At 37.0% G+C, this 13,033-nt stretch overlaps 1 protein-coding gene across 2 annotated transcripts in view; it reads right to left on the bottom strand.

Annotated features, from left to right (window-relative positions):
• The window catches only part of SYT14 (synaptotagmin 14), a 138,727-nt gene extending 127,038 nt beyond the window's left edge, over window positions 1–11,689 (bottom strand). For both annotated transcript variants that reach the window (XM_010992146.3, XM_010992147.3), the window contains exons 1-2: window positions 11,647–11,689; window positions 172–219 (exon numbers count right to left, since the gene is read on the bottom strand). In XM_010992146.3, coding sequence (XP_010990448.2) covers window positions 172–219; window positions 11,647–11,659 — 61 coding nt within the window. In that variant the 5' untranslated portion in view covers window positions 11,660–11,689. The remainder of the gene's footprint in view (window positions 1–171; window positions 220–11,646) is intronic.
• Window positions 11,690–13,033: the final 1,344 nt, after the last annotated feature.

Raw genomic sequence — 13,033 nt, 5'->3', positions numbered from 1 at the left:
TAAGCAATGTGCACTTAATGAATGGTTATGTCTACAATACAAGCAACAAATATTAATATTTATTAAACTTTACACTATGTAAGTCCAAATAATCTGCATCATACCAAAACTTATCATCCACTGTGAAATGCTAATTCTGTATTTAAATATCCATGCAGAGCATTGACTCACCTTTTCTAATACAGATAAGTTCATGTACTCCACAGGTTCTTTCTCCACCTGTTAAAAAGATTTTTGTTAGAAATTAAAAACAGGTCATAAGCTGAGTTTGACTGTTACAAAGAATTGCTTTAAATTAGCTTCTAGAAATGGCCTCAGAGAAACATTTCCTAATTCTTCTCTTTAAACTTAACTATATGAATAGGGTCACCCGATGCTCAGAATCTTCCTGAACCCTTAATAAATTAAGACCTTATGAAGTTCTGGAATAAAGAAACTTCATTCAAGCAAGTTATTTTAAATGGCAAGCTTCTCAAGAGCAGAAATCACAGCACCCTTTCCTAAGCACCTCTTCACATCATCTAGAAGGAAATACTGTAAGGAAGGACACACTTTCGCATCTGAGCCTTAACACATACAGGTGAGTTAGTATGGGTCAACCCTATAAAGGCCTATTTATATCTTATCACATATACTCACACTGCGTAAAATGAAATGTGATCCTCACCCCATTCTCCAGCTTCCCACTCTTATAAACTCTTAAGACAAAGTTTATATGTAGATGGCATGATTAAACTATTAACTTAAGCCAAAAGCTTACTTTGTCATAATCATTTCTATCAAAAAAATTTTTGAGTAATATTATCAGTTATCATAGAGCTATTTCCTTCACTCTGGAAAGTATTGCCACTACTTTAAATGAATGTGAGCTGAATAAAATTCTGTAGTGTTCTATATATGCATAACCTTATAATTATGCTATAAATTATGTTTAAATTTTGCATAATAAAAAAATTAAATAATCTCATCATCTTAGCTCATTATAGAAGCTTATTATGAACAGTTAAGTTATAAGAAACAGAAATATCTTACAGCAATAACATGAGAAATAAAAACCATGATATCCACTAAAAGAAAAGTAGGTCATCCAGGAAGGAAGCTAAAAAACTAGACAACAGTATTTATACCACTAAAGTAGGTTAGATTTACATTCTAACCTGACGGTAACAATACCTCTGCTTCTTTATTACCAACAATACAGACTAATCACTGGTTGTCAAGAAGACAGACTTAGCAAGAAACACCTAAAGCTATGATGATAAAAGAATAATTATTCAGCAAACCTTGGTATAAATACAGTGAGACCTTATCAACTGGAATATTACCAATGAGCAACCACTGATCACTTGCTGAAGGGGTAGAATTAACTATACCTATTCACTACATATCTTTAAAAGTGAGAAAGTAGTCAAATGACTGGAACGGGAACATTAACAAATTATAATAAACTGTTTTCAAGAAATTTAGAATAATCATGTAATAACAACAACAGAACTATAAAGTATATCGACACCATCACTGATGTTTTCAGACTACTTAGAAATAGTTCTTATACAGTCATTAAGACCTATCCTCCAGAAGGTAACACTTATAACTTAGTTTGAGTTATGTACTTAATTTATGTAACAAGCCTGTATATTTACAGCCTGTCACTGAAACTAGACTTACACCATACGTAACACAAACTGGTTATGTTTTACTATTCACATCCAATCTTAAATACAGCTGCATCATTTTTACAAGGCTTGGTACTAACAATAAAAATGATTATATTCTAAGACTTTTCTCAAAACCACAAGTGACGATGAAAGCTAACTCCCACTTTTTAAACTATTCAATTTATCTTTATCAAATGAAAGAACTTCATAAATAAAAAGCTAAGTCAAATAATTACTGTATTTCAAATTTATAGTCAACTGATGATTGTCACATTTGCCAAAGTATGCACAAAAATCACATAAAGTAAATCTGAGCTCTACTATTCTTGATATTTGTTGCAAAAATTCCAACCAACAAGTGACATCTCACTAATGTACATGTGTAACTCAAGAGCAATCACTATTATTACTGAGATAAAAAGGAATATTAAAGATAGATAAATGTCAGACAATAAAGTAAAATTCGAGGAAACATTTACTTTTAAAACTACAAAAAAAGAAATACAAAATGTTAAATAAACTTTATTACATTATCATACACTGAAATCAATATTCCTTTTATTCCCAGTTCTTTTTAAGACCAGAAAGAGAAGGGGGAAAAAATGTATCCTATATGTTAAATGTATTTTTTTTTTACCATTTTAAAATTTATTTATGTATTTATATCATATCTTTTAAATTGAAGTATAGTTGATATACAATATCATATGTTACGGATATACAATATAGTGATTCACAAATTTTTAAGTTTATACTCCATTGATAGTTATTACAAAATATTGGCTATATTCCCCATGTTGTACAATACACCCTTGTAGCTTACTTTATACCTGGTGGTTTGTACCTCTTAATCTTCTACCTCCATCTTGACCCTCCGCCATCCCTCTCCCCACAGGTAACCACTCTATAATTCCTCTCTATATCTGTGAGTCTGTTTCTTTTCTGTTATATTCACTATAGTTGACTTTTTAAAAATTCCACATGTTAAGTGATATCTTACAGTGTTAAATGTATATTTTTAATGTGTATGTTTGGGAATCAAAAGGATTAAATACTTTCTGAATCTGAGATACAGTGAACTGTGTACAAATTTCATGCCTTTTTTTATATTTCTAAAAGTAAATCTGAAAAGTTTGTAAGATTATATACAAAAATGTCAAATTTGTAAACAACAAGCAAGTCACTGCCGGCACACCTTGACTTAGATACAGGAGTAATCCAAAAGTGGTTTACCCATTTTAAGAGTATAATGCACAAGGAGAATAATTATTGACTTTTTTAAATTTCAGTGTTACTGAGGTACAACTGACATACATAAGCATGTAGAGAAAAAGGAACCCTCCTACACTGCTGGTGGGAATGTACATTGGTGCAGCCACTATGGAAAACAGTATTGAAGTTCCTTAAAAAACTAAAAATAGACTTACCATATGATCCAGCAATCCCACTCCTGGGCATATATCCAGAGAAAACTCTTAATTCAAAAAGATACATGCATTTCAATGTTCAGAGTAGCACTATTTACAATAGCCAAGACATGGAAGCAACCTAAATGTCCAACAGATGAATGGATAAAGAAGATGTGGTGTGTATATATATACATACACACATATATACACATACACACATATATACACATACACATACATACACAATGGAATATTACTCAGCCATAAAAAATAATGAAATAATACCATTTGCAGCAACATGGATGGACCTAGAGATTATCATATTAAGTGAAGTAAGTTAGACAGAGAAAGACAAACATCATATGATATTACTTATATGTGGACTCTAAAAAAAAAGATGACAAATGAACTTATTTACAAATCAGAAATAGATTCAGACATAGAAAACAAACTATGGTTACCAAAGGGGAATGGATGGAGGAGGGAAAAATAAGGAGTTTAGGATTAACATACACACACTACTACAGGTATAACAGATAAATAAGGGCCCATTGTATAGCACAGGGAATATTCAAAATCTTGTAGTAACCTTTAATGGAAAAGAATCTGAAAATATGTATATGTATAAATGAATCACTTTGTTGTACACCTGAAGCTAACACAACATTGTAAAGCAACTATATTTCATAAAAAAATTTTTTTAAAGATGTTTCAAGTGCACATCATGGTGATAATCAAATATATATATCCAATATACAGAGAAATGATCTTTTCTTTTAATTATTTTTTATTGAGACGTAATTGACATGTAACACTGTTAAGGTTAAGGTGTACAACATGGTGATCTGATACACTTACATACTACAATAAGATTACCATCTTAGTGTTAGCTAATTCCCCTATCATGTCACATAAATACCAGCCCCTGGTAACCACCCTTTTACTCTCAGTTTTTATGAGTTTGGCTTTTTTAGAGTCTACATAAAAGTGATATCATATATTGTCTTTACTGACATGGCATAATGCCCTCAAGGTCCATCCATGTTGTCACAAATGGCAGCATTTCCTTCTTACTCATGGCTAAGCAATACTGTATGGTGTGTGTGTGTACATGTATGCGTAAGTGTGTGTACATGTATAACTCAAGTCTTCTTTATACATTCACCTGACAGACATTTAGGTTGTTTCCATATCTCGGCAACTTATGAATAATAAACATGGCAGTGCATATATTTCTTTGATAAACTGTTTTCATCTCTTCTGGATATACACCCAGGAGTGGGACTGCTAGGTGATATGGTAGTTCTATTTGTAATTTTTTGAGGAACCTCCATATTATTTTCTATAATGGCTGAGTCAATTTGAGGGCATGTTTATTTAAAGTAATGAATTAGTCTCTTTAGAAAGAGATGAGTCTTCCACTAAAATGAATAATCATCCCCCAAATGAACTCATATACACATAATTTTTCACATACCAAACTTACTTCAACAACATAATAATGAGGACTTGGAGATCATATTAAAATGACAGACTATACAAAGAGACTAGAAATCAGAAATAAAGTTACCTAGCTCATTATAGATAAACAAACCGAGCCACTAAAGATTAAGTAACATTGCCTGGGTCACTAATTAATTGTCAGAAAAAGTTAATCAGAACACTAAGTTTAATACAGTGAGAAAATAAAAACTAGTATTTCCTCATTTTTATGAAAAAAATGAAAATTATGAAACTTTTCTAATCCTTTAAGGTAATTTAAATAAAACTGAATTTCTCAAAACTATTCTTGGAGATAATACTAGCATTGCTCTTGAAATAATCATCTCGGCAACCGAGAAATGAGAAATAGATAGAAAATGACAAGCTTAGTCAAAGTTACCATCTTTTTCCTCAGGCAAACCCATGTAGGAGCATAATATGAACTGGCATAATCCTCTACAATTGGGATAAATCAGGTATAAGAAGAAATAGATGTGTGTGGGCGCACGTATGTGATGTGAATGTGTGCATGTGTGTTTGTATATGAACATGCCCATACTTGAAAGGGTGCCTGGGAACCCGCAATCTGTTCTGGAAGGGAGGGTGACAGTTATTATAACGTATGTATGTACTTTTCACATGTCTACAGAAGGAAAATATGTACTGATGTTATATTCCCATCAAAATATGCCCAGGCATACAAGACAAAATTAAAACCAAAGATTTAGTTCCTTTAAAGTGGGCCGAGAAGTCCTTTTAAAAGTTGACTTTATTTCTTCTACCATATTTACTTTAACCATTAGCCTAAATCACTACAATTTACAGAGTCTATCAATTTCTTCTAAGCCAAAAACTGCAAGATTACTTTAGAAATATCTTAAATTCCATCTCATCTTAAGCTTTCTCTCAAAACACAGGCATTGAAGTAGTCACAGCCTTTTAACTGATGTCTAGCTCACAATGATTGATAAACTTGGTGTAACTAATTCTTAAACAGATAACTATACTATACATAATAAGGTGGAAACCTTAAACATTTCATATTAATGTCAACTCCTCCCAACCAACTTAACCCATTTAGACCACAGTCACTAATCTCTAGGCACCTTTTAGTTTGCCCCTAATTAAGTAATTCAAGGAATAATACCAATTCTAGTCCCTAATTGAAAACAGTGTTGTGGAAAAATCATGGTTTGCAAAGCACAATAAGTACAGTATCTCTTTTGATGCATTCAAGTTCCTATGAATTTACTCAATAATTTTTCTAAGAGGTGTAAGTTTTACTTTATGAAGCATATGTACTGTTCACAAATGTAATCCATTTTCCCTACTTTTGAGCCACTTTAAATTCAGTTTTTTAGATAATTATGTTTTTGACTCTTAGAAGTTCACTGATACCATAAAACCCTGAATAAGTATCTGCTTACAAAAAGGTACTCTAATTAATTTAATTTTCTAGTTAACTGAGAATACCTTTTTGTTTTGGCTACTTCAGATCATTTAAAAAAATTTATTAATATGCATTACTGCATCAGTAAGTACAGAACACTGAAGATAATTCAATATTTCATTAAAATCCTCTATCTCTTGATGACTCAGAGTATTACTGTGAACATCAATTCTAATACAGCCCTAAAAATGTGAAAATAAGAAATTGTGCTGAATATACATAACGGATCCTAGAAGTTTGTTTTTAATTAAATTCCTGATAACAGCTTGTGGCGTGGTCAATATTTCCTCCTTCTATAAAAATGATAAATCAAAGATTCCAATTTGTTAGGTTTCAATTAAAATTTTACTACATATACATACAAAATATGCATATATTCATTTTACTCAAAAGCTTCTAATGTTTTACTTACAGTAGTTTGAGCAGTCTTAGTTCTCCCTATAGGCACATTCTACATTAGATACTAACAGGTGAAGATTTGTGAGGATGAAAGAATGAAAGTCAGCTGAACGGAAATCAAACCCACGTAGACAATCTACTGTACTACCACACACATGTTATACTTAACATTATCATCACTTTAAAGAAAACAATAATGCAAACAGTATTACTCAACAAACTGTATACGTAAACCAACACACGATTCTCTCTACTTTCCACATTGGCACACACAGCTACATTCTAACACTACTTAAAACAACAAAAAGTGAAATGCTTCTTAATACAAATATTTCTCTAGTGTTCCCTACTTTTTTCTATCTTTGTTTAGTGATTTAGAAAAGGAACTTAAAATAAACTGTAAAGTACTCAGAAGTACTTTGCAGAGTCTCTGAACAAATTTACCTAACATACAAACATGTCTTAAATCTCTGTGAAATATTAGAAATTTTATTCCTGCTGAAAGCCAAAGTTATCTCTTCCAGGAACATCACTGATTAAATTGAGCCGTAAATCTTCCAAAAATAAAGTTTGATACATTGCCTTACTCAGCCACAGGCTGTGATAGGTGGTGCTTTCTAATTAGATTATTCCCCACATACACTGTAACGATACCTCGCTAACAACAGCATGGAAAGCAGGAAAGGAGTGTGATGTTCTCCCCCAAGCCTAGTAATATCATGTTTGTATTGGGTTTTTTAACTCAGCATTTCAAATGGCTTTTGAAAGCCAGAATTCTGTCTTGGTAACCTGAAGAGTCACGACAAATCTAAGAGCATCTCAGAATCATACTAATGACTTAAAAAATACACCAGAAACGAATACAACACTGTAAATCAACTATACTTCAATTTAAAAAAGTGTGTGGTAAACTATAAGATGCATTATGAATAAAAAGTGAGTCAACACACACACACACACACAGATTTTCTAACTTATCCTTCTTTTATCATTTTTAAAAATGCTACCCAGAGAGGTTAAGTAGTTAAAGTTAATTTATAGCAAGTTAACAAGACAGGTGAATAGTTTTACTTCTGCAAAACATTTCGCAAGGAGAATTCTGACATTCTTATGGAAGAGACAAAAAAATGTGGACTGGATGAAGGAAGGGTGTAGGCCAGATCTTTAAAGACTCGCTTTAACTTGAGGTTTTAAATAATTCAGATTTGCATTTACAAAGATAACCAGCAATAGTTTGAAAAATGGACTAGAATAAACCTTAAGATTAGAGATAACAAGACGAGTGAAGAAACAAATACAAGTCTCTTAATGAGAGATAAGGAAATAAACTAAAGTATAAGCACTAAATATTATAAATTAATTTGAGATGTAGACTTGGTAAGACTTAGTGATCAACAGAAGGTGGGGATGAATTATAAAACAGGACTGATTTCCAGGTTACTAACTCAGACGTCTAGTTATTTAAAAATGCCATTCAGGTGGTAAATCTGCATGGAGTGGGAAGTATGGAGGCTGGAATTGGTGGCTGTGACAACTTTAGGGCATTTTGAAAGTCCCAAGCTGAACATTTTGGATTGTTGTGGGACATCCAAGAGATAGCTACTATTTAGAAGTACAAATTAGGAAAATTATGTGTACTTTTAATTCATGAATAGTGGATTTTTAATTTTTTGCTCCAGAAAGCAGAGTGGATAGATAGAAGTTACTAAATGGCAGATTTCTGGTCAACTACATCTAGGCAAGGGATACGACCCATGAAGATAATGCTCAGAATTCCATTATAATGATTTAAGGAACATGTGTTGAGTACATACTATATTCAAATGCTGTACAAAATCTGAAGAGTAAAAAACAAACATTATCCTCTAGGAATTGATGATCAGGCTAGGGAGAAAAACTTAAAAACACGTGATTACACCATTTTGCAATGGGAGCAGTTACAACAGTGTGTATAAAGTAGGGAATGAGAATAGGGTTGAGAATGGAAACACAAACAAACTACATTAGATCAGGTAGATAAAGAGAAGGCTGAGAAGTAAGTGATCAAGAGAGGAGGAGAAAACTTAAAAAAAAAATAGTCAACAATGTCAAACTAACAGTGGCCAACATTAGAAGAGTTCATATGCCAGACAAGTACAAGTCTTGATAGGCGAGGCTAGACCAATGATTCCTAACCCATAAACTACTTTTAATATTTCAGCATTCTTTTTAAAAATTGCACCTTAACCTAAGAGAGGTTCTTCACTTGACTGGAATTATATTAGCTCAATGTGGTAACATCATCAAGTCCTGATTAACAGTTATCTGACTGATTAAAGGAGGAAATTAATGATTAACTGGTAATATAAAATAAGAGTTTTACAAAAAGGAGGAAACAAAAGTAACCCTTAGACGTTTAGTAGCCCTTAAACGTCTAAACTAAAGGACTAAAATGTTGGGGCAGAGCTAGTAAGGTAACAGATATAAATAATCTGTTCTTCAAATCAAAACACTGGTTATCCATGCAAGGGACTGAAGACACATGACTTGAAAGTAGTCCAGGTGAAAGAGACTGTGATTTTGGTTGATTACAACCTTATCCTGAGCCAACATGAAGGTCCAAAAGGCTATTCTAATATTAAGCTATAGTAATAGGGTTATTATACTCAAGTCAAGGAATGATGTAACACTTTTCATGTAAGCTATTCAACAAAACATCTGAAGTGGAGTGGCCCACTACCATATTTCAAACTTTAAAACACACTACAGACCATCTGTAGAACTGAATTTTTTGTCCAGAAAAGAAAAGGTTCAGGAGTTGTCTTCAAATGGTAGAAGGGATGCCATGGACACAGAGAATACTTAACTTACAATTTATTGCTCCAGAAAGCAGAACTAGCATGGGTGGGTAGATAGAAGTTACTGAACAACAGATTTTTGGTCAAAACAAACCTTATGAACTAGAAGAATTGTAATTCCACATCAGTATATACTGTTTTATGTTCATTGGCATATGGGTTCAATGAATTCATTATCATTGAATATTTTTATACAAAAGAAGGACGATTCATCTCCCGGTTAAAGGAGATATCTTCGCACCATATTGTAATTGCATGGTTAAAATCATGTCTCCCTCATTAGAACATGTACTCCTTGAGGGAAGGAATGTGGTCTTACTCATCGTTACGGCCCCACAGAATTTAGCACAGAATGCTGAGTACAGCCAGTGCTCAGTAAGTCTGCTGAATTAACAGGTGAATCAAGGCACTGGATGTTTCAAGAACCATTTCACTGGAAAGGCGGAATGAGATGCTCCCTTGGGCCCCTAAAAGTCTAAGATGTCCCTAGTATAAAGCTCTCATTCAGAGCTCACTTTACTTCATAACACAGCACGGGGGTGATGTGTATAATACAGAATCTGCTTTAGTATGTGATAAACAGCACAGTTAGACTAACCTGATCTGACATCTTTATTTGAAATGCTAGTATTAACTATAGTTTCCCTGCCAAACTAGAAAAGACATAATTCCTGACCTTTATATTATGAAGCCTTAAACAAATTCTTAACTATGAAAATACTGAATGGGAATAACTTAAACACAGAAGAATCTCTAGAACACGAGAATTTTAAAAACCTTGTACTTTAAACATACAAGTAGTAGTTGGCAGAGCAAAAGGCCATCAGTTAACATGAAAAAGGAATCAATCGCATTTAACTGAGGTGGTGTGGGGGAGAAGGGAAAGAATGAGAAAAAGGAAAAACTGGAAAATATTTTAAGAAATTACAAGTTACAGGATCATATCTGGATACTATGTAGCTAATTATTCCTCATCTTCTGCACAAACCTCTTTACCTTCACTAAGTTATAAGAAACTCTACCACAAAGTCGTTGGGGAAATAAAGTACAAGACATGAATCAGTGCATTTTGGTTTCTTGATTTTTAACCTTTAGTAAAAAGTACAGTAAGGAAAAGTTTTAAAGTACTGTTCTGGACAACAAGAATATCAAAGATTATTGGTAGATTTTATTCCCAGTCCCCTCCATCATTTTACCTAAAGCAGATCTTGAAATTGTATGGATGTGTGTCTTGCATAGAATAGGTACTCAATCTCTTAAATAAATAAGATAAACGTAAACACAATTAGAGCAATTCTGGAGTCCGTAAGATCTGACCAAAAGGAGCCCCCAAAGATGTATGCTATGAGGGACTGGTCACCAAGATGCGAAGTGCTTTGAAGTTTTATTTAGGAGGAACACACATAAAATTTAGGCTAATGATGTCACAGCTGTAGGTATCTTGCACATCTGTACAAATAAATACATACAGGGAAATTTTACAAACTACTTTCATTGTTTGAGTTAAGCTAAGGGTGAGACAGGGGCTGAAAGATGCTGCAGTCTTTCACATAAACCCTAGTACGTGCTATATTAATTTTCACAGTATCTTCCTTAAAAACAACGTAAAATGTAGACACTTCATTCCAGTTACCTGTCTTTTGGAACAAGAGAAAAATAACACTCTAGTGCCAACTGTGTACCTTATCTAAGAATGTATTAAGCTGCTTTTTGAAAACATGAGTATTGTCACTTTAACAGTTAATGGACTGAAACATATGCAGGATTCTAAGAGTGTGTGTTTGTTGTAAAGATGTATTTACTTCTCTTTCGGAGAGAAGAAAAAAAAAACTTTGAGTGTTAGAAAAAAAAAACACTTGAAAAGGAAATGAACCTCACTCCAAATGTCCTGGTCCCCTACAACAGCAAACAGAAGGGGAACCGGCGGAGAGAGCACCCCAGCATCAGTTCTAGAGTAGGGACTGAGAAGGGTTAGGACCGGGACAGCAAAACTGGACTCCCAGTTTGGTAGGAAGGCGGGTCTTGTGAGACGATGGCTTGCTGGGGCGAGGTCAATGGAAGAGGGGACACCCTGAGGTCCCTCGCTCCCCCAGCCCGTCCCGCTGGGTCTGTAGGGCCCCACCGGAGCCCCACTCCGCGCCGCCAGGAGGAGGCAGCGGCCCCGGCACCGTACCTGTCAGCCGGAGCAGCTCCTCCCAGCGCCGGGCCACCGGCTGAGGCCGACGGAACCGCCAGGGCCGGCGAGAGTCTGGCAAACCGCGGCGCCGCTCCGCCCACCCGCCTCCCAGGACGCGGTCGGGACCCCTGCGCCTCCACAGCCGGCTCCCGGCCCCACTCGCGCCACGGCCACCTCCGGGCCCCCGCTACCTAGGCGTTCCCCCTCCTGCCAGCCACGGTCGGCCTCCACTTACCTTCAATCGCCATGATGTGCTCGCCCTGGACCGCACCAAATGGATGGCGGGGGCGGCGAGCCGGCGTGCGGGCGGAGGACGCGCCGGGGCCGCCGGCGAGAGGGGCGGGGCCGGCCCCGCAGTCGCCCGGCTGCGCGGCCTGGAGGGGAGCCTCGGCTGGGGCGGGCTGGGGCGGGGCGGAGGAGGGGCCCCGAGCGCCGCGAGCGCGCCGAAGAAATAGAACCTTCCCGGGCCGCCGCCGCCGCTGCCGCCGGCACGTGACGCCGCCCCGCCCCCACCCCGCCGCCCCCACAGCGCCTCGCGCCGGGATTCGAAACAGGTGCCCAGTCCCGCGAGCCCCGGCACCTGCCCCCAAGACCCGCCCGAGGCGCACTGAGCATGTGCGGGCGGCTCCGACCAGCTGGGCTGGGGCTTCGCAGGGCCCAGGAACCCCGCGGAGACTTCCGCTTCTTCGGTGCTAGCCTCCGAAATCGATGAAGGAAGGGGGTGGGGAAGGATTTGGTCAGGACCATGGACAGGTCTCCTCGGTTGAAAACTGGGCTCAAGGATCCCCACCTGGTGACTCCCTCAGATTTCGTAATCTGAAGGTCTGTTTTGTTTTTGTTTTGCTTTGCCTGAATCAGCCAAATACTCGCCTGGGGTGAGAGACAGCTAGTTGGCAAAGAGCAAACCGGGGAGAGAGGGATCCTGAGGACAGGAGCTTCTCTCTCTCTCCATCTCCCTCTCCCTCCCTCTCCCTCTCTCTCCCTCTCTCTCCCTCTCTCTCTCTCTCTCTCTCCCTCTCTCTCCCTCTCTCTCTCTCACTCACACACACACACACACACACACACACACGTGCGCGCGTACACTTCACCCCCTTAGACTCGCTCCTGATAAAGCTTGCCGTTAGCCTGATCTTGGTTTTCCCCTTGAAAATATGCGTTGGCATTTGTCTACACACATTTGAGGTCATACAAAAGTAGAGATGAGACAGATGCTTTGACAGAGGGCCTGAAAAAGCATGTCACATGCACGTTTTTTAAACTGGCAAACCTATGAGCATTATGAACAGTCACAGGCCAACGTTGAACTCAGAAGCAATTGGCCCCTTAATTTTGACCTGAGGTACTTGAGCCAGTCAACAGTTATCCATCTCTCAACTTCATTCGGTACTTTGAGAACGTGGACAGCGAATGGCATGAACAACATTGAGGCACAGGGAGTTGGTGATTCTCCTTGCAAAGAAAATGCTAACTCCTAGTGCAAAATAGCTATATTGGGGACTAACACAAAGAAGATTTTGCACTTATATAAGTGAGGTTGGACTGTAAGTCTAGAGCAGAAATTGTCTTTCATTACGTTTATATAATCTCTCCCTCAGCCACAGTTTATATTCAATAGACATTCA

Source organism: Camelus dromedarius, chromosome 21 (genome assembly GCF_036321535.1).
Source record: "Camelus dromedarius isolate mCamDro1 chromosome 21, mCamDro1.pat, whole genome shotgun sequence".
Classification (NCBI taxonomy): Eukaryota; Metazoa; Chordata; class Mammalia; order Artiodactyla; family Camelidae; genus Camelus; species Camelus dromedarius.
The sequence above is the reverse complement of the archived record's forward strand: the minus strand, read 5'-3'. Positions and strand labels throughout refer to the sequence as shown.